General features: G+C 36.9%; 1 protein-coding gene and 1 long non-coding RNA gene across 2 annotated transcripts in view; both read left to right on the top strand.

Moving 5' to 3' along the window:
- Positions 1-23543, top strand: part of LOC139892541 (uncharacterized) — a 39224-nt gene that overhangs the window by 5573 nt on the left and 10108 nt on the right. The gene's annotated exons all lie outside the window — the stretch shown is intronic.
- Positions 1683-22960, top strand: LOC139894241 (uncharacterized). Its single transcript, XM_071877446.1, has 4 exons — positions 1683-2198; positions 2270-2853; positions 19764-19907; positions 22907-22960. The coding sequence occupies exons 1-4, from the start codon at positions 1910-1912 to the stop codon at positions 22958-22960; spliced, it is 1071 nt and encodes a 356-aa protein (XP_071733547.1). The 5' UTR covers positions 1683-1909.

Genomic DNA, 23543 nt, shown 5'->3' with positions numbered 1-23543 from the left:
TCATCTAGAGGTACACACATTGATCTACCTGATTTTTGATGAAGTTGTGTTCTTCATTACTTCATCTAATTTTAAGTACCACTGACGAGAAGCTCGCTCAAGCCCATAAATAGATTTCTTGAGTTTAAAAACTAAATGATCATGCATGTTTTCACCATAGGGTTTAACATGCCTGCTCAATACGTTGGTGGGGTTTAAGGATCTTAGAACAAGGCTCTCCGGTCCGTCTACCGTGAATAACCCTGGCTGACATGACGATGTCGGCGGGGTGGCCAAGTGATTAAGTCCACCTTCGATAGCGGTCGCTGATCAGAAGGCCCCAAATAAGGTTGTAGGTGCTAGTTTAATGAAGAACTAACCTGTTAACCTTGAAGAGACGGAGAATGATGCTTAATTACGTAAGACGTGTGGCAGATGGTAGTTACGTAATGTGATGATGTTTAGAATGATAGTTAGGGTTTGTATATATAGGCAAACCCTAATTCTAGAACCATCCGAGATAATGACAATCCTTTCCATAACGAACTCCCCCGAATCACGGATGTAATTATGGAAAAGATATTTACTTGATAGCCAAGTAATCGCTGTACCGGGAACAAAGGCATTAGATACGAACCCGCATACCGCATAACGCACATGAGCACACGCATACGCACAATAGTGGGTGCCCGCATACATATGGGGTGCGCATGCGGGTTGCGGTATCATTATGTCCCCCCAGTTTGATGTTATATGGCGCAAGACATATGATATTAAACTATTAAGCGGAAAAACAAGAAAACGGCTAGCATTCAATGTTCCGCGTGCGTTTCGAGGTCATTTAATGCCTGTCACTGTCGCAGAAGCCCATTCGGCTGACAAGACGTAAAGTGGCAGTTGGCAGGCGCGTGTCAGCCACGCGCTCATAGGTAACAATACCCAACTGACATCCACGCGCGCACTGAAAATGCAACCCGTTGATCGCGTAACACGTGTACAGCCACGATCACACCATTCCACCCCATGACTCCAAATCTTCACTATAAATAGCCCCAATTCACACACATTTCCATTTTTCAGCTCCAAGCTTCCCTAATACGCTGCTATATTCAATTCCGATCAAATCCTAAATACTCCGGCCACCGTCTAAAGGTTAGTAATTCTCCAACCACTCTATAGAAAATGACTAAGGCTAACGAGACCTATGTAGATAGTGTTAGATCGATTATAGAGCAGAAACACATTGATTACTTAGTCAAACAATACCCACCGTTAGCGAAGTACAATCCGGTGCCACCCTTGTCTAATCAGCGTGCTCACGAGCCACCGGAGAAGAAGGTGGCCATCTACGAACATGCGTTCAAGCACAGCAACTTTAGGGTTCCCCCCTCCGACTTCTTCCTAGGCGTACTAGACCACTTCAGAGTGGGATTAGGGCAACTACACCCTTATGCCATAGGTAAAATAGTACTGTTTGAGATGTGGTGCGTCGCACTCAACAAGGTACCGCTTGTCAAAGTTTTCTGTCATCTATACCGCTTGGCCAATCACCACAAATCCTGGTTCACCTTCTTCGCCCGACAAAATTTCACAAAAACCCCAAAGTCGAATGCGGGTAACTGGAAAGAAACGTTCTTTTACATTGACCAAACTGTAGTTGGTACCAATTTTTCGCAAACGCTTATATGGTGCGAGAAGGTGGAGAAGGATGTGAACAAAACCCCGGTCCTTGATGACGAGAAAACAAAGCTATTGGCGGAGTGCGCTAACGCACAGCTGGTGCACCGGTCATACGGGAACGTAATGTTGCGGTTAGGGAAGATCTCCGCACACTGGCCATGGGAAGATGTGCGTCCAGCCATAGTCGGACCGGATGGAAAGGGTAGGAATAGTATGATCACGTACTAACATAACAGTTTGCTATTTATATATGCTAACGCATGCGTACATGTTTGCAGAGATGAAGATGAAGAAAGTACTGACTGCAGAGGAGATTGCGGGCATTTCCTTCCGCAAGCAGAATGTGAATGAGCAGTTGGAGCAGGAGAATGTTGGCGAGAATGCACCTGCCACCTCCGGTAATAAGCGCAAGGCCGCCGAAGCCTCCCAACCCCAACAGAAGAAGAAGAAACTCACTCCCAAGCAGAGGGAGGATAAGCGGAACGACAACTTCGTTCCCATCGAGCCCCGCTCAGCGGATCTACCTCCCCCATCTTCTGGTAAGCGTTCCCCCATCGCGCATACCGCATACTTAAGTTTTTCATGTATTTAACCATTTATTAATACGCAGAGCATGCTGAAGAGACGCATCACACCCCACCGCGGGTCAATCCGGACCTTGAAGCTACCGCCGAGTCAAAGGACAAGACGATACACCTTGACTCTGAGTCTACACCAACCCCGCCACACGGCAGTTTCCGATTGGCGAACCTGGCGCAACTCACCCAGTCATCGGCGGAAAACGCCGCAGAGCAATCCGCCTTCCTCCAACAAATCTTCCCGGCTGAGTTCCGCAACCAACTAGCCGCACTGCCATTTAATCAGGCGCTCAACGCCTTCATTCAAAACGGCCTTGTCTTTTTTGGCATGGTTGCGGATCAAGCCCTCCGTTCCACTAACCTGTATCAAGTGGCCGTGCGGAAAGAAACAGAATTAGGGCTGCTGCAAGCGGGGGTTGATCAGGTTAAGAAAGACAGGGATGCCGCAGAGGAGGCGCGCAAAGCGGCGGAGGCGACTGCGGCGGAAACAAAAACCGCCCTGATTGAGGAAAGGAAGAAAAACCGCGAGCTGGTTGGTGCGGTTGACCAAGCTAAGGGGGAGACTGAGCGTCTGCGGGTGGAGCTGGAAAGGGTGAACAGGGAGAAGGATGACGCGGTGACATGCCGCGAACTGGCAGAGGCGGACTTATCAAAGCTTCGCACCGCCCTTGATAATGCTAAAAACGAACATATATTTCATAGCATTATTCCTCAAGAAAGACAAGCTTTTAGTTGCAATTGTTCTATTTACAAGTGATATTCGTTTAAATAATAAAAGGTGAAGACAAAAGACAGATTCGACGAATTGAAGACGCAAACGACCAAAAAGCTCAAAAGTACAAAAGACAATCAAAAAGGTTCCAATTATTGATAAGAAACGTCTCGAAATTACAAGAGTACAAGATTCAAAACGCAAAGTACAAGATATTAAATTGTACACAAGGACGTTCGAAAATTCGGAACCGGGACCAGAGTCAACTCTCAACGCTCGACGCAACGGACTAAAAATTACAAGTTAACTATGTATATAAATATAATATAATATATAATTAATTATATTATTTATATATATATTATATATATATTATAAACCGTCGGTAAACAAAGAGCCAAACTCCTCTGAGCTATAAAAGCAAACTCCGCGACTCGCGGAGTTTGAAGGCCAAAAAGGCCGCGAGTCGCGGAGCCCCCAGTTTTGAAACTCCCTATAAAGCAAACCGAATTCTGATCATTTTCATCATCTTTTTCTTCTTCTCTTATAATACTACGTAAAAATTTATATTTATATTTTAATTTTAATTTTAATTTTAATTATAATTCTAATAATAAGGGTATGTTAGCGAATGTTGTAAGGGTGTAAGTCGAAATTCTGTCCGTGTAACGCTACGCTATTTTTAATCATTGTAAGTTATGTTCAACCTTTTTATATTAATGTCTCGTAGCTAAGTTATTATTATGCTTATTTAAAACGAAGTAATCATGATGTTGGGCTAATTACTAAAATTGGGTAATTGGGCTTTGTACCATAATTGGGGTTTGGACAAAAGAACGACACTTGTGGAAATTAGACTATGAGCTATTAATGGGCTTTATATTTGTTTAACTAAATGATAGTTTGTTAATGTTAATATAAAGATTTACAATTAGGCGTCCCTATAAATTACCATATACACTCAATCGGACACGATGGGCGGGGTATTTATATGTACGAATAATCGTTCATTTAACCGGACACGGGAATGGATTAATAGCCACTAGAATAATTAAAACAGGGGTGAAATTATGTACAAAGGACACTTAGTATAATTGATAACAAAATATTAAAACCTTGGGTTACACTCAGTCGACATCCTGGTGTAATTATTAAACAAAGTATTAAAATCTTGTTACAGTTTAAGTCCCCAATTAGTTGGAATATTTAACTTCGGGTATAAGGATAATTTGACGAGGACACTCGCACTTTATATTTATGACTGATGGACTGTTATGGACAAAAACCAGACGGACATATTAAATAATCCAGGACAAAGGACAATTAACCCATGGGCATAAAACTAAAATCAACACGTCAAACATCATGATTACGGAAGTTTAAATAAGCATAATTCTTTTATTTCATATTTAATTTCCTTTATTTTATATTTAATTGCACTTCTAATTATCGCATTTTTATTTATTGTTATTGTATTTAATTGCACTTTTAATTATCGTACTTTTTAATTATCGCAAGTTCATTTTATCGCACTTTTATTATTCGCAATTTCATTATCGTTATTTACTTTACGCTTTAATTTAAGTCTTAATATTTTACATTTGGTTTTAACTGCGACTAAAGTTTTAAAATCGACAAACCGGTCATTAAACGGTAAAAACCCCCCTTTATAATAATAATATTACTTATATATATATATATTTGTATTTTTATAAAAGTAAACTAATATAGCGTTGAGCTTTGCTTAAAAAAGATTCCCTGTGGAACGAACCGGACTTACTAAAGACTACACTACTGTACGATTAGGTACACTGCCTATAAGTGTTGTAGCAAGGTTTAAGTATATCCATTCTATAAATAAATAAATATCTTGTGTAAAATTGTAGCATATTTAATAGTTTTTCCTAGTAAAATATAAACTATTTCGTATCCCTTAGCTTTGACATCAAGTATTTTTGGCGCCGCTGCCGGGGAACTCTCTTAAAAGCCGGAAGCGCAACGCTAATATAAAAAAAAAAAAGATTTTTAGTTTACTTTTATTAAAATTCGCTTTTGTAAAAATACGTTTTGAATATTCGAAAATATAAAAAGAAAAAAAAAACAAAAATTTATATATTTTTAAGAGTTTGTTAAAAGTTTTATAAGTTTCTTTATTTTTATTTTAGTTTATAAAAATATAAGTTTTATTTAAATATCTTTTATTTATATAAAAAACAGAAAGCAGAAAATAAAAAAAAACGCGTAAATTTTAAACTGTTTCAGATCTGAATTTCTGAACCCCGCGACTCGCGGGGTTTGCTGCATTGATTACCGCGACTCGCGGAGATTTTCTGACAGGCGACAAAACCCTAATTCAGCATTTATTACGGATTATTAATTATTATTATTATTATTAACCCTAATTATTATTATTATTATAATTAAGTTTATTTTTAATTTAAGTTTTATTTAATTTATATTTTAGTTAAATTAGTTTAATTAAATTGTAAAATTAGTAGTTTTATTAAATAAATAATATAAAAATAATATTTGTAATTTTTATAACTTTTTGTATATTTTTATATTTTGTCCCTTTTTAATCTCTTTAGCGTAACTTTTGTATTTTTAGCTCATATTTAGTTTTAAACTTAGTTTTTGCCATAGTCATTTTTACTCCTAGATTTTTAAGCTTTGCCGTAGAATTCCTTAAGTGCTTTTTCTTTAGACTAAGATTTAGGTGCTTTAGAATTTTGCGACGCCTTTTTAAGTTTTAGTTTCTTTTTAAGTTATTTCCATTTGGGATTTAGTTTTTCCTGTAAGCTTTAATATTTTTAGACGACTTTTACCTATGTATCAATTATCATTCCAATTAGTAATCTCAATTTGCGATTATAATTTTAAGTTAGTTGTAGTAATAAGGTTAGGTTAGTAAAGTATTTTTAAGTTTTATAAGTTTCTTTTATTTTTTTTTTTCGTCACCTTTTATTTTTCAACCATTTTTCTTTTTCGACCTTTTTCGACGAACTCTTTTTCTTTCTTATTTCTCGCTATTCTAGTTTTAGGACATAGATTTTTATTCTACTTCTTCTCTAAATTTCTTAAAATTACGAAAATTTATTTTAAGTGGTTAAATTAATAGACATCAAAATTTTCTGGTTCGTAGTAATAGTTGGATTTGTACGTGGACCGGGTTATTGGAGCCAAACAGTCCTCAATTATATTGAGACCAAACGAATCCTGCCCCTCTGCTGCATCTTTTGGCTATTCGAAACGTGGGCAAAATCAGAAAAGTCTATTAATTGGATAACTTATTATAATTTTTCTTTCCTTTTTAAAAACTAATAGGATATTCAGTGAATGCACCGAGCAAGACGTTCACCACCTTTTGTACGTTCACCACCTGTAACTAGATCAAGACATTTAGCAAATATAACCGCCGTTGATTTTTCTTTAGAATCGTCATCCAGTCGACCAAGTACTTCAGTTCAAATTTCCGATAATCCATTTTTTGAACCCAACCTCACAATTGAGAATCCAGAGAATATTCAGGAACGGTTCGTAGATCCTGAACCATTAAACTTTCCCCCGGAACCACCAATCATTCAAACAGAGATTGTTGAGGAACGAACCATTAAATCAGAATCATTTAGTGATTCCGATTCAACAAATTCAACTATGGAGAATCTGGAACCTTTAAGTATGGAAGACCGAATGAGAGCTAAACGCACTGGCCAAGGTCACGCAATTACTCATCCAGACATTAATGCGCCAGATTATGAAATCAAAGGACAAATTCTACACATGGTGACTAATCAATGCCAATTTAGTGGTGCACCGAAGGAAGATCCAAATGAACATCTACGTACCTTTAATAGAATCTGCACACTATTTAAAATCCGAGAAGTTGAGGATGAACAGATATATCTCATGTTATTTCCCTGGACTTTAAAGGGAGAAGCCAAAGATTGGTTGGAATCGTTACCTGAAGGGGCGATTGATACATGGGACGTTTTAGTTGAAAAATTTCTTAAACAATTCTTTCCTGCATCTAAAGCCGTAAGACTTCAAGCAGAAATTGTTACGTTCACACAGAAACCGAATGAAACTCTATATGAGGCATGGACAAGATATGGAAAGTTGTTAAGAGGATGTCCGCAACATGGTTTAGACACCTGTCAAATAGTACAAATATTCTACCAAGGATGCGACATCACTACAAGGAAAGACATAGATATAGCAGCTGGTGGTTCTATTATGAAGAAAACCGAAACTGATGCTTACAAAATTATTGATAACACTGCTTCCCACTCACATGAGTGGCACCAAGAAAAAGATATCATTAGATCATCTAAAGCAGCTAGAGCCGATTCTAGCCATGACTTAGATTCCATTTCCGCAAAGATAGATGCTGTGGAGAGACGAATGGAAAAGATGACTAAAGATATTCACTCAATACGAATTAGTTGTGAGCAGTGTGGAGGACCACATTTGACAAAAGATTGTCTCAGTATTGAATTAACAATGGAACAAAGAGAGAATATTTCATACATAAACCAAAGGCCTGGAAATAATTATCAGAATAATTATCAACCGCCAAGACCGATTTACAATCAAAACCAAAATTATAACCGAAATATTCCATACAACAACCAACAAGGTCCTAGCAATCAACAAGTATCCAATAATACTTACAACCAGCAAAGACCTAATTTTCAAAACAAACCACCACAACAAACCGATGATAAAAAGCCGAATTTAGAAGATATGATGACGAAGCTAGTTGAAACTCAAACGCAGTTTTTCACCTCTCAGAAACAAACCAATGAACAAAATGCTCAAGCATTTAGAAATCAACAAGCTTCTATTCAAAATCTGGAACAAGAAGTAAGTAACCTAGCAAGATTAATAGGTGAAAGAAAACCGGGAAGTCTACCTAGTGATACAAATGCTAACCCCCGAAATGAAACAGCTAAAGCCATTACCACAAGAAGTGGTACAACGCTTAAACCACCTGAAATACCTGTAACTTCTGATGAAGCTATTCCTACTCTACGAGAACCACAACCTGATCAAGATAAGGAAAAAGAACCGGTAGTTGAAAAGATTAATGAAGATAATACAGCTAAGGCTAAACCTTATGTTAAACCATACCAACCACCACTTCCTTACCCGAGTAAAATGAAGAAAGAAAAACTTGAAGCCGAGCAATCCAAATTTTTGGATATGTTTAAACAGATAAATGTAAATCTTCCTTTCATTGATGTGATTTCAGGAATGCCTAGATATGCTAAATTCTTGAAAGATCTAATCTCAAATAGAAAGAAAATGGAAGAACTCTCGGCTGTTACTATGAATGCTAATTGTTCAGCAGTACTGTTGAATAAGATACCAGAAAAACTATCTGATCCAGGAAGTTTCACAATTCCATGTTTTCTGGGTAGTCTTAGTTCAATAGAAGCATTGGCAGACTTAGGTGCTAGTATAAATCTAATGCCGTATTCACTATACGCTAAACTAGACCTTGGAGAATTGAAACCAACCAGAATAAGCATACAACTAGCCGATAGATCAATAAAATATCCTAGAGGGATAATGGAGAACATGCTAGTTAAAGTTGGTACTTTAGTATTTCCAGTAGATTTTGTTGTTCTGGACATGGAAGAAGATTCTCAAGTTCCTCTCATATTAGGAAGACCATTCTTAAACACGGCTAAAGCAATGATAGACGTGTTCGGTAAGAAACTGACCCTAAGTATAGAGGACGAGAGTGTTACCTTTTCAGTTGATAGAGCAATGCAACAACCACAATCTGCAGATGATACATGTTATTATATTCAAACTATAGATGCATATGCAGAATTATTAGAAGAATTTACAGAATTACAAGGAACAGGAGAATGTTCTTTAGGGGAAGGTAATGAACCAATTGATGAAGCTGAAATGTTAGCTACACTTATAGCTAATGGATATGAACCAACAACAGAAGAAATTCAAATGCTAAAAGAAGAAGACAGATATCGATACAAATCATCGATAGAAGAACCCCCGAAATTAGAGTTAAAACCACTTCCAAACCATTTGGAATACGCTTATTTACATGGTGAATCTGAATTACCTGTAATAATATCGTCTTCTCTTACTGAAAATGAGAAATCACAACTCATTTCTGTGTTGAAAGCTCATAAACCAGCCATTGCATTGAAGATTCATGATATTAAAGGAATAAGTCCTTCGTATTGCACACATAAAATCCTTATGGAAGAAGGTCATAAAACGTATGTGCAACGCCAACGAAGACTAAATCCTAATATGCAAGATGTAGTTAAGAAAGAGATTATTAAACTGCTAGACGCAGGTCTAATTTATCCAATCTCTGATAGTCCATGGGTAAGCCCAGTTCAATGCGTGCCTAAGAAGGGTGGCATGACTGTCATTACAAATGAGAAAAATGAGCTTATTCCTACTAGAACTGTAACAGGATGGCGTGTATGTATTGATTATAGAAAATTAAATGACGCCACCAGAAAAGATCACTTTCCCTTACCTTTCATAGATCAAATGTTGGAAAGATTAGCCGAAAATAGTTACTATTGTTTTCTAGATGGATTTTCCGGATATTTTCAAATTCCAATAGCACCCGAGGATCAAGAGAAAACCACATTCACGTGCCCCTATGGTACTTTTGCTTACAAACGCATGCCATTTGGACTTTGCAACGCCCCTGCAACCTTTCAAAGGTGTATGATGGCGATTTTTCACGACATGATAGAAGAATGCATGGAAGTATTCATGGATGACTTTTCAGTCTTCGGTGATACATTTGAATCATGTCTAGTTAATCTGGAACGAATGCTTCTTAGATGCGAACAATCAAATCTAGTACTTAATTGGGAGAAATGTCATTTCATGGTTAAAGAAGGCATCGTTCTTGGACATAAAATTTCAAAAGAAGGAATTGAAGTGGATAGAGCTAAAGTAGATGTAATTGCTAAACTTCCACATCCCACCAATGTTAGAGGAGTTAGGAGTTTTCTAGGGCATGCCGGTTTTTACCGACGTTTCATAAAAGATTTTTCTAAAATTGCCACTCCTATGAATAAACTCCTAGAAAAGGATGCGCCATTCATCTTTTCAGATGAGTGTATCAAATCTTTTAATATTCTTAAAGAGAAACTCACTAATGCGCCGATCATGATAACACCAAATTGGAATCTACCATTTGAACTAATGTGCGATGCAAGTGATTTTGCAATGGGAGCCGTTTTAGGACAAAGGATTGAAAAACGATTTCAACCTATATATTATGCTAGTAAGACATTACAAGGAGCACAAACGAACTATACAACTACTGAAAAAGAACTCCTTGCTATTGTCTTTGCTTTTGACAAATTTCGATCATATCTCGTTCTAGCAAAAACAGTGGTCTATACCGACCATTCTGCTCTTAGATACTTATTTTCAAAACAAGATGCTAAACCAAGATTAATCCGTTGGATCTTACTCTTACAAGAGTTTGATATTGAAATCCGAGATAAAAGAGGAGCAGAAAATCTCGCCGCTGATCATCTTTCTCGTCTTGAAAATCCCGAATTAGAAGTTCTAAATGAATCGGCCATACAAGACAACTTTCCTGATGAATATCTATTGAAGATAGATTATAAAGAAATCCCATGGTTTGCAGACTATGCAAACTACTTAGTTTGTGGATTCCTTGAAAAAGGATTATCATACCAAAGACGAAAGAAATTCTTCAGTGATATAAAACACTATTTTTGGGAAGATCCACATCTGTTTAAAAGTTGTCCCGATGGAATAATACGCCGATGTGTATTTGGAGATGAAGCTAGTAAAATATTAAACCATTGTCACACAGGACCAACAGAGGGCATTATGGGCCTCAACTAACAGCAAGAAAAGTTTATGAAGCTGGATTCTATTGGCCTACAATGTACAAAGACGCACACCTTCTTTGCAAATCCTGTGATGCATGTCAAAGGGCCGGAAAAATAAGTCAACGTGATGAAATGCCACAAAATGTCATCCAAGTATGTGAAGTATTTGACATTTGGGGTATTGACTTTATGGGTCCATTTCCAAAATCTCATAATAATCTATATATACTCGTAGCCATTGATTATGTATCTAAATGGGCGGAAGCACAAGCTCTCCCAACTAACGATGCACGAGTCGTAGTCAACTTTTTAAAACGTCTTTTTGCAAGGTTTGGAACACCGAAAGCTTTAATAAGTGATCGGGGTACTCATTTCTGTAATAATCAACTTGAGAAAGTTCTTAAAAGATATGGAGTAACTCATAAAATCTCCACCGCATATCATCCACAAACAAGTGGACAAGTTGAAAATACCAACCGAGCTTTAAAACGTATTCTAGAGAAAACCGTAGGATCAAATCCGAAGGAATGGTCCATTAAATTGGAGGATGCACTATGGGCTTTTAGAACAGCCTACAAAACTCCAATTGGAACCACACCTTTTAGACTTGTTTATGGAAAAGCATGTCATCTTCCAGTAGAAATTGAACACAAAGCATTTTGGGCTTTGAAGACATGTAATCTTGATTTACATGAAGCCGGACGTCTACGATTAAGTCAACTAAACGAATTAGAAGAATTAAGACATGAAGCATACGAAAATTCGTTAATCTATAAAGAAAGAACGAAGAAATGGCATGATAAAAGAATCAGAAGTTCAAAAGAATTTAAAGAAGGAGACAGAGTTCTTCTTTTCAATTCACGATTCAAGCTATTTCCTGGAAAATTGAAATCAAGATGGTCTGGACCATTCATAGTCAAAAGAGTTTTCCCATACGGAACGATAGAATTAATAAATTCAAATGGGATTGAATTTAAAGTTAATGGTCACAGAGTTAAACATTACATACATGGTCCGATGGAAGTCGACAACGAAGTTAATCACAATTTCGACACCACAGCTAACTAAGTGTGGGGAGAATCAAGTCTTTAAAGGATAATATGTATTTCTGTTAGAGTTAGATTGTCTGTTTTCGTGTAGTTCTCGAAAATGGAACCCGAATGGTCTTTCCCTAGCAGACCCTAAAGAACTAGTCTTCTCCCCCCATTCTGAATTTTTATTTTTTTTAGGTTTTTACGAAATGAAGACTGCCTGTGAACTAAACCATGGTCTAATGCTACACGCTTTGATCACTAAACGTAATAATGACATACTACCGAGTGAATTAGTATCAGTAATCAGAGAAAGAATGGACGGAGTTAGAAAAGAATCCAGATGCGAAGATAATAAGTTACAATTTGGTAAAGGAAAATCAAAATCCGCAGCGAAAAGAAGAGCACGACACCTAGAACGATGTCACAAATGCGGAAAATGGTCACATGGAGGTAAATGTTCAAATAATCAAACCTATTCAAATACCGAATTTGTTACTTTATGTAGAGACGGACCGTTCATATGTTTAGAAGAAAAGACACTGAATGCTCGAGGTTACGCCTATGTAGCCATGGAAAACCAATTAAACCGACTATCTTATGAATGGGATAGATCATATAACTAAGAAATGTATTTCACAGGTATGTCTGTACAGTTTTTATTTTTATTTTTAACCTTTTGATAATAAACGCTAATTTGTTCGCTAAAAAGTATTAAATTGGTATTGAATAAAATTAGGTTTGGCGACCGAAATTATTGATATCATTCAAAAATTTATTACATCACTGCGAAATTTAACGTTTATTCTTAAGGTATAAATATCTTTAATCAATCAACACAAAATATTTCAAAAATTCGTCATGAGTTAAATTAGGTCTTGGAACCGAAATTACTTTACCGAAAAGAGGGGCGCATATTTTTGATAATATTTGATTGATTAAAGTGGGATAAAAAGACAAAAAGAATTTTAATTTTATTTTTACCATGTTTTTAAAATTAATATTTAAATCTTAAATTAATATTGTAAATTTTGTAAAAACAATATTTTTAAAATTGTAAATATTTGAAAAATTAATATAAGTTTGGTATGAATTTATAATATGAATTTTTAAATTAAGTTTGGTGTGAATTTTTAAAATATGAATTTTTAATTTTATGCATTTCAAATTTTAAGTTTGGTGTGAATTTTTAATATTAATTTTGAATTTTATATTTCAATTGTGTGAATTTAAAAACAAAAATTTACTTTATCTCATTAAGTTAAAAATATGATTTTTAAAATTCGTCGTAAGTTGAAGACTAGGTCTTTGAACCGAAATTGCTTTACCCGAGAGAGGGACGAGAACTTTTATTATCATTATTTTTAATCTCATTGAATTAAAGTATGCCAAAAACATTAAAAAACCCCAAAAATCTTAGCTTTTAAAACAATCGCTACAAAAAGACAAATTTTAAAATTTTGTCGAGGGACGGATTAGGACATCAATCCGAAACGACCTCGTCCTAAATAACAAGGGAAACAAAATTTTAAAATTAAGTACTTAATTGTTTCATAAGTTAATGATTATAAAAAAAAAATATATATATATCAAACTCCGCGACTCGCGGAGTTTGAAGGGTTATTCACCGCGAGTCGCGGGAGGACCGGAAATAAGAAAAAAAATAAAGAGCTGCAAACTGATCAGTCCACACCCCCAACTCAAAAACACAGCGAAAAACACTCCGAAAATACACCCAAAAACACCCCCAAAATCACAATTTTTAACCGTTAATCACCAAATCTTTTACTAAAATCATGTTTAGAAGGATGCTATCTAGGAATTACTCAAGAAAAACGGTAAATTTCTACACCTAAACACCATTTAATCCGAAATTTGGTGTTCTTGAGCAATTTTTTCCCCAATTTGATTTTGATGCTTTTTAGTGTAATTATGATTAAATTGTTTATGTATTATGCTTGTATAACCTAGATTGATGCTGTTTAACATGATTAGAAGCCTTAAACTTCAATTTTTGAGTAATCTAGGGTTTGTGTTCTTGAGCAAATTTGGGGCTTTTTGATATAAACAGGTTATGGCCGATTTTTGTCATGAATTGTTGCTAAATTGAGTAGTGTAACATGTCTAGGTAGTTAAATGATCCAAACTTTGAGCCTAAACATGATTTTGAGAATTAAAGTGGACTTTTTCAAGTCTAAAATTCATGAACTTGATTTTTGAAAGATAATGCCATTTGAGACTTGTTTAATTGCTAGTAATGATTATTTTGACATGTTATTTGAATTGAATGCTTATGAACTTGGCGAACATTTTCGTATATGCTTATTTGAAAAAGTGTAGATTTGATAAAAATGTGAAAATGAGCTTAAGTTTGATATAAATTGATAATGTCATTGTAATTATTTTGATTGATGATTTTGCTGACACTAATGCATATTTGTATGCACAAAATTTGTGTTTGATGTGTTTTGCAGACTGAAAGGGGTGAATCTTCATCCCAAGCCCGCAATGCTCCTGCTGAGAATGCGGAACAACAGGAGGTGGATAACTACTACAAGCAGGATATACCTCATCCAGTCATGACCTTTTCCGATATGCACTTGGAAGAGTTGCACCCGAACTTGAGATTTGACAGACTTTGGATAGATTATCCAAAATATCAAAGGGGTTTGCATACTCTTCATTCTAAGGTTGTTGAGGTACCGAGGGTCATAGAATGGGGACCCTTAGAAGTTGTAGAATTGGCCGGGCCAATTAGGGAATTACTTGTACAGAGGTATGGTAATTCTACTTTTAATGACTGGGTACGTTTATTCACCATGCGTAGACCTGTATATAAAGTATGGTGTGAAGAATTGTTGTGTAGTATAGAGTTGAATGATCGGGTAGCTAGTTTAACCGATCGTTCTTTTATTAGATTTTTGTTAGGCGGTTCGATGCGCCACATGTCTTTACTAGACATGGTTCAGGCTTTACGTATATATACGCCTGAGGAGTTAGCATCTGCCGATTGTAGAGGGTTGATACTAAACGGTAGAAAGATAGATGAAAATTTTGATACACACGGTGTGTGGAGTCAAATGACAAGCCATCACCGTTTCAAAGGGGGAAATTACTCTTATTTGGATATAGATAGAGCCGAATTAAGAGTGATTCATAGGTTTTTAGCCAATTCGATTACACAAAGGGGTAAGAACAAGGAAAAAGTAAATGAACATGATTTGTTTTAACATATGTGTATTCGAGACCCACAAAGCGCTGTAAGTATACCATATTGTGTGGGTTATTATTTATCAGCTATGGTTCGGGGGATGCGACCGCATAGCATAATAGGAGGTGGTATTTTTATTACTTTGATTGGTGAATATCTCGGTGTGGATATAAGTCGGGGGGGATTATTAGTAGAAGAACCAGAACCCCGCTATACTATAGGTTTAAATGTATACCATGGTGCGAAAGTTTTGAAGAGGCGAAATAACGCCGCAGTACGATACCATGGTAGACATCCACAGGTGGAGAGAAACCAACAGCAAGGTAATGTAGGAGGGGGGAATGAGATGCAAGAAATGCAAAGGTTTATAGCTTCTCAGGAATACGAAAATGCTAGACAGAGAGCATTTGAAGATTGGCAAGTTCATCAGAACCAAATCATAGCTCATTGCCAACATATAGGTAGAAACTATATTCCTACACCGAAACCCATCTTCCCTCCTTGGTCTATAGAGATGCAGCCACCATATCCTACGTATAACCCTGCCGAAGCATTCTATAGCACCTATGGTTATGCCTGGAACCCCTATTGGTACCAATATCATCCCTAGTATACTTAGTTTTATTTATTTTTTTTAATTTGTAATTATTGATACGTTAAATACTTTTGTTAATATTGTAATCATTTTTATAATTATCTAACTTTTATTCTTAGATTTTAATAATTTTTGAATGTGGGGTAATATACCAAACTTCAAAAATATGTATATATGTTTGCAGTTGATCTTATGTAAACAACAGGGTAAAACAACGCATTTTCAAAGACTGGCATTAAGTTCAGCAAAAGCAACTAATTTTGACGACAAGATGCAAAATATATGTGAAATAACAACAAGACGGAATGAACAAATGATGTGCACCATTTATCATTCAGCAAACAAACGCCAATATATTTGGAAACTTTGGTAAAAATTTAATCATTTTCACACAAATCACCCTCAATAATTTAAATAATTACTGATTTCTTGCAAATGAGGGCATTGCAAGATCTTAAGTGTGGGAAGGGGTTAAATTCTTTCGGATTTTAAAATTTTTTACTTTATACACTTGGTTACCATTAAAAATACTAGTAAAGCAGTAGTTGTATTAGAATCTAGTGCTCTCTGATAATAAAGAACATCCCTAGTCTTATATACTGACTACCCAATTCTAGTAAAATTTTTCAAAATTTTCAATTAAATGAACTCAAAATCATGTTTATACATATTTATGAACGATAAAACTAGGTTTTAACACCGAAATTATTGTTACCTCGGAAAGGACATAAATTGAGAAACAAACCAAAATGTTAAAATTCATTTAAAATGGAATAGAGAACGATAAAAAGGAAAATAAAAGTCAAGTGTGGGAAAATTTACCAAGTTATCTTAAACATATGTCACATATATCTGTAACAAATAACTGAAAATACTTTTGCTTTGGACTAAACTAAACTGTTTTACCCGATGAAAGAAAAGAAGAGATGGATCTACACGATGAATCAATTCCATCATTAAAAGGAAGTAAAGTCTTCCGAAAAAGAAACGCGCTTCTTGATTTAGGTCATGAAGTTGTCGTCCAGACCAGCTGTAGGTTGACGAAAAATCTAGAAAAGTCATCACTAAAATCAGCAGGAAATCCACGGACCTCAGCATTAAACAGGGTCGCCAAGTGGTCAGATTTATCCTAACCATGAGAAGGATTTATCTCGTACAATGGGGGGGCGCCATGCAAATTAGCTGGATAAGACTAATGAATCAGATCCCCAGAAAGGATAATCTCCTTAAAGATTAAAAATCAGCTTTTAAGACTGATATTACTCAATCCTAGAGATTGACCTTAAAGATTGAGAATTCAAACTCATGGAATTCAATGATATCTAAAACTCGAGCTTGAACGAGAAAATATTTTGATCAAAATTATAAACCGATTTGTTTTCTGAAAACCCTATTTTCAATGCGTTCATTACCATTGAACGTAAAATCCTAGGAATTCACCTGGAATTCATTAGGTCACCTGAACTAAATCGGGTGTCAACCGTAAGAACGGTGGTTGCATAGCATGGTCAAAGACAGGACCTTGTGCCAGATCGAAAAATTATAAGGGTGAGCTTTACTATTGCTCCTACCAAGGATAGTAATTGCGTCCGACACGTTATAGACCATAATTAAAAGCATGTCAGGGGACATTGCCTTAACAGTTGCTTGTTCAACGCTTTCCTTTACAACCGGACGGTAGTTTACCGAAAGGTAATATACGGGACAAGTAAACTGGACGTGTTGCTTTCCAAATACAAGGTTAGCAAGTGGGTGACACAAAACCATAAGTTTTGAGCTAAAATTTTCAAATCTGAAACCCACCAAACCCACAAAAATATTTTGCAAACACCGGTAAAGGGTTATTCCGGAAAACTTATCTAGGGTAAAAACTAGATTTAATTTTCAAAAGATCAAATGTTTTCATAAAGATCCAATTTCCTTAATGGATCTAAATTTTTATAGTCATGTGGGACTGTAAACCATATCGTTACTACCATTGTTTATACCGCCATATAGAAATCACTGATGTACAAAGTGTGAAGAATAAAGAAGTGATTCTAGTATCTCAAGACGATATTGCTTGAGGACAAGCAACGCTCAAGTGTGGGAATATTTGATAATGCTAAAAACGAACATATATTTCATAGCATTATTCCTCAAGAAAGACAAGCTTTTAGTTGCAATTGTTCTATTTACAAGTGATATTCGTTTAAATAATAAAAGGTGAAGACAAAAGACAGATTCGACGAATTGAAGACGCAAACGACCAAAAAGCTCAAAAGTACAAAAGACAATCAAAAAGGTTCCAATTATTGATAAGAAACGTCTCGAAATTACAAGAGTACAAGATTCAAAACGCAAAGTACAAGATATTAAATTGTACACAAGGACGTTCGAAAATTCGGAACCGGGACCAGAGTCAACTCTCAACGCTCGACGCAACGGACTAAAAATTACAAGTTAACTATGTATATAAATATAATATAATATATAATTAATTATATTATTTATATATATATATTATATATATTATAAACCGTCGGTAAACAAAGAGCCAAACTCCTCTGAGCTGTAAAAGCAAACTCCGCGACTCGCGGAGTTTGAAGGCCAAAAAGGCCGCGAGTCGCGGAGCCCCCAGTTTTGAAACTCCCTATAAAGCAAACCGAATTCTGATCATTTTCATCATCTTTTTCTTCTTCTCTTATAATACTACGTAAAAATTTATATTTATATTTTAATTTTAATTTTAATTATAATTCTAATAATAAGGGTATGTTAGCGAATGTTGTAAGGGTGTAAGTCGAAATTCTGTCCGTGTAACGCTACGCTATTTTTAATCATTGTAAGTTATGTTCAACCTTTTTATATTAATGTCTCGTAGCTAAGTTATTATTATGCTTATTTAAAACGAAGTAATCATGATGTTGGGCTAATTACTAAAATTGGGTAATTGGGCTTTGTATCATAATTGGGGTTTGGACAAAAGAACGACACTTGTGGAAATTAGACTATGAGCTATTAATGGGCTTTATATTTGTTTAACTAAATGATAGTTTGTTAATGTTAATATAAAGATTTACAATTAGGCGTCCCTATAAATTACCATATACACTCAATCGGACACGATGGGCGGGGTATTTATATGTACGAATAATCGTTCATTTAACCGGACACGGGAATGGATTAATAGCCACTAGAATAATTAAAACAGGGGTGAAATTATGTACAAAGGACACTTAGTATAATTGATAACAAAATATTAAAACCTTGGGTTACACTCAGTCGACATCCTGGTGTAATTATTAAACAAAGTATTAAAATCTTGTTACAGTTTAAGTCCCCAATTAGTTGGAATATTTAACTTCGGGTATAAGGATAATTTGACGAGGACACTCGCACTTTATATTTATGACTGATGGACTGTTATGGACAAAAACCAGACGGACATATTAAATAATCCAGGACAAAGGACAATTAACCCATGGGCATAAAACTAAAATCAACACGTCAAACATCATGATTACGGAAGTTTAAATAAGCATAATTCTTTTATTTCATATTTAATTTCATTTATTTTATATTTAATTGCACTTCTAATTATCGCATTTTTATTTATTGTTATTGTATTTAATTGCACTTTTAATTATCGTACTTTTTAATTATCGCAAGTTCATTTTATCGCACTTTTATTATTCGCAATTTCATTATCGTTATTTACTTTACGCTTTAATTTAAGTCTTAATATTTTACATTTGGTTTTAACTGCGACTAAAGTTTTAAAATCGACAAACCGGTCATTAAACGGTAAAAACCCCCCTTTATAATAATAATATTACTTATATATATATATATATATTTGTATTTTTATAAAAGTAAACTAATATAGCGTTGAGCTTTGCTTAAAAAAGATTCCCTGTGGAACGAACCGGACTTACTAAAGACTACACTACTGTACGATTAGGTACACTGCCTATAAGTGTTGTAGCAAGGTTTAAGTATATCCATTCTATAAATAAATAAATATCTTGTGTAAAATTGTAGCATATTTAATAGTTTTTCCTAGTAAAATATAAACTATTTCGTATCCCTTAGCTTTGACATCAGCCCTTCCTACCATTGCGCAGAAGGTGATGGATTCCGGGCCCGTATCCGACAAGTTTAACGCCTACGTTGAAGCGGTGAAGGACCACGAAATCAACAAGGCAGTGCTGGAGGTGATCCAAGCTTGCGGTTTGACACCGCCGTACCCTGACATCGTACAAAAGAAGGTAAAGGAGGGTACGGCTGCGGTGGTAATGGAGGCGGAAGAAGCCATCACAGCCATCCCAATCCCCCTGATCAATGCTTTTGCTGCGGACCCGACTATGTCGGTTGACGGGTTCCTCAAGAAGGATTATTAGTGTTAGCTTGTATTTGTTTGCGCCGCAAGTCCTGTGTTCAGGAAGGCAATTGTAAATACAATTTTTGGGCCCTAAGTCCCGTGTTGGGCAGACACTTGAAACGATTTATTTGTAATACCATTAGTTTATATTATGCATTATTGTGTTATGCATGCGTTATCTATTAATTGTTTATATATCGCGAATCAAAACAAAAGATGAACCGCATGCCTATGTGCACAGTTAACCAAAACACATGCGCATAAGCAGGTACTGCGTAAAATAAACCAACATTTTAGCAATTTTACCTTAAACAACTTAGACTCAAAAGCTACTGCGTTATTGCTTTGTCATGTGCTAGAGGTGCACTTTAGCTGTATGGTAAGCAACGCAACTAAAAACAAACCAATGCTTTTATGCTTAAGAGTTCCTCACGCAAACCAATGCGAGAGTAATTACGCACAAGCAAACCAATGCTTGTATTTTTAAGTCGACTTAGCAGCCATCTAGTCTGCGTGGCGCTTGGCTAGGGGAAAACCAATTCCCTTCACCTGCCGTTAATGTCTAGCCTTGTAACCAAACAGGCTTCTGCCGCACGGGGGCTAGAGGACACCCCTTAAGTAGGCAGGAACCGCATACAAAAAGAAATAAACAATAAAAGTATGCGCGAGTAAATATTCAATTGGCATTAATAATGATTACAACCGCGACACATCCAAACGGACAGAAAATACATAGAAAAAATAATGTGCTAAAATAAATTGGAGTGATCAGGTCCATCCAGCTACATATAACTTTTTTCAACAATGTCGCGTGCCAAGTGCGTTTCACAGGTTTTCCATCTAATGTCTCGAGATGGTATGCCCCGGTGTTGCTTGCTTTTGCTACCCTATACGGACCTTCCCAGCGGGGGCCCAATTTCCCAGTATCCTCCGCATGACTTGCGTCATTCTGACGCCAAACTAAGTCCCCGCACTTATAAGAGCGCGAACGCACACGCTGATTGTAGTACTTTGCAATTTTCTTCTTGTTATTGGCTTCGTTTACCGCCGCAGAGAGTCTGCGTTCTTCAAGCAGATTAAGATTTTCCCGCAAAGCTTCTGAGTTATTTTGTTCGTCAAAATTCTGTATGCGGAACGTTGGTACCCCAATTTCTGCGGGCACAACAGCTTCTGACCCGTAAACCAAACTGAACGGAGTTTCGCCAGTGCTTGCTTTCGGCGTTGTTCTATGTGCCCACAAAACTTTTGGTAGTTCATCCACCCAGCCAACTCTGCCATGGCCCAATCTAGCTTTGATTCCGGCCACTATATCCCGGTTGGTGACTTCGCACTGGCCATTCGCCTGCGGATGCGCAACGGAAGTAAAAGTTTGCTTAATATTAAGCTCTGCGCACCAACTACGAAAAGGATCCCCCGCAAACTGTGTACCGTTATCACTAACGATTTCGTTTGGTATGCCGAATCGACAAACAATGTCTTCCCATACAAAGTTTCGCACCCTTTTTCCCGAAATTGTTGCCAGCGGTCGCGCTTCAACCCACTTCGTGAAATAATCGATTGCAACAATCAAGAATTTGATGTTTCCTCGGCCTTTTGGAAATGGTCCGACTATGTCAATTGCCCATTTGCAGAATGGCCATGGTGAGGAGACTGGTATCATTGGATGCGCAGGTGCCCTGCTAATAGGTGCATGTATTTGGCAGCATTCACATTGCTTAACTATTCGCGCAGTATCTGCGTACATTGTGGGCCAATAATAACCTAGCCGCATAATTTTTGACACAATAGACCTGTGCCCCGAATGAAGAGCACATGCACCCTCATGCACCTCGCGTATAACCTCCTCTGCCTCTTTCGGACCAATACATCTTAAGTACGGCCCTAAATAATTTTTTCGATATAGGACATCACCCTCAAGGGCATACAGTGGTGCCTTGATGCGGACCTTCTTCGCATCAACGGAATCCGCAGGTGATGTGCCGTCCCGCAGGAAAGCAATAATAGGTGTCATCCATGTTGAGCTAGATTCCTCAACATGTGCTACCAAAGGCATCATAACAATGGATTTCGCATGCAGTTCTTCTATAAGAACTTTCTTCCCCAGATGATCAAAAGCCAAAGCAGCCAATTTGCTAAGCGCATCCGCTTTCTTATTTTGCCCCCGCATTACGTGGGAGATTTGAAAAGCTTCAAACTGGTCAGCGAGGTTATGAACAAGCGATAAATATTGCTGCATGGCAATGTCGTGTGCTTCAAAGTTCCCGCTGACTTGACTACATACCAGCTTTGAATCCACAAAAGCGTGCAGAATTTTAACATTCAATTTATGCGCAATACGCATACCCGCTAACAGAGCCTCGTATTCTGCTTCGTTGATCGTAACAGAAAAATTAAACCGTAGCGCATATGTATGCTCTTCACTGTCTGGACCAGTTAAAATTACACCCGCACCCGCGCCAGCTGCGCTGCGAGCACCATCGGTATATAACTCCCATGGTGACAAAGTTGGTGCAGGCGTATCTTGATGTTCTGCTGATGCCTCGACATCCGCAGGTAACTCTGCAAGGTAATCCGCAAGTATTTGACCCTTAACTGCGCTTCGCGAAGAAAAATTTATTTCATGCTCTCCAAACTCGACTGCCCATTTAGCCATTCGGCCAGAAATCTCAGGCTTGTACAACACCTGAAAGAAAAATGATTGCATTAATCAATGTGGTAACCCCGAACATTGCCGCAAATTTTGCATGTACCAACCTGTTTGATTGGTTGATCAGTTAGAACCACAATTGGATGTGCTTGAAAATATCGGCGCAAACGCCACGCCGTATGGACCAGCGCATATACTAGCTTTTCTATTGGTGAATAGTTTACTTCGCTTGATGTCAGCGTCTTGCTCACGAAGTAGACCGTTATTTGCGTCTGAGAAAACCTCAGTGTTAAATTTCTGTGAAATAAATAATGTAAATATAAGTAGATTACCTTTCTGCGGTCTGCGATAAGGACCGAGCTGATTGCTTCTTTTGATGCCGCAAGGTACAACATAAGCGTTTCTCCTGTTACTGGCGCGGTGAGTGTTGGTAATTCTGCGAGCACCCTCTTCATCTTTTGAAAAGCTGATTCCGCCTCCTGAGTCCATACAAAGTCTTTTTTCTTTAAGCAATTCTTCAAAGTATTGAAGAATGGCAATTGTCGCTCCGCGGCCTTCGACAAAAACCGTGTGATCGCCGCAAGCTTCCCGGTTAGACTCTGCACGTCTTTCTTTGTTTTCGGAGATGGCAAACTATCAATGGCTTCAATCTTTTTGGGATTTGCCTTGATTCGCTGTCACCACATGACCTAGAAACTTGCCTTCCTCTTCCCCAAAACTACACTTGAGCGGGTTAAGCTTCATGTTTATTCTGCGTAGAGACGCAAACGTTTCTAGGATGTCCGCGAGCATTTATTCTTCAGTGTTGCTCTTAATTACCAAGTCGTCAACGTACACTTCAAGATTCCTGCCAATTTGGTGTTTGAATGCCGCATC

This window comes from Rutidosis leptorrhynchoides, chromosome 2, assembly GCF_046630445.1.
Source record: "Rutidosis leptorrhynchoides isolate AG116_Rl617_1_P2 chromosome 2, CSIRO_AGI_Rlap_v1, whole genome shotgun sequence".
In the NCBI taxonomy this organism is placed as follows: domain Eukaryota; kingdom Viridiplantae; phylum Streptophyta; class Magnoliopsida; order Asterales; family Asteraceae; genus Rutidosis; species Rutidosis leptorrhynchoides.
The sequence above is the reverse complement of the archived record's forward strand: the minus strand, read 5'-3'. Positions and strand labels throughout refer to the sequence as shown.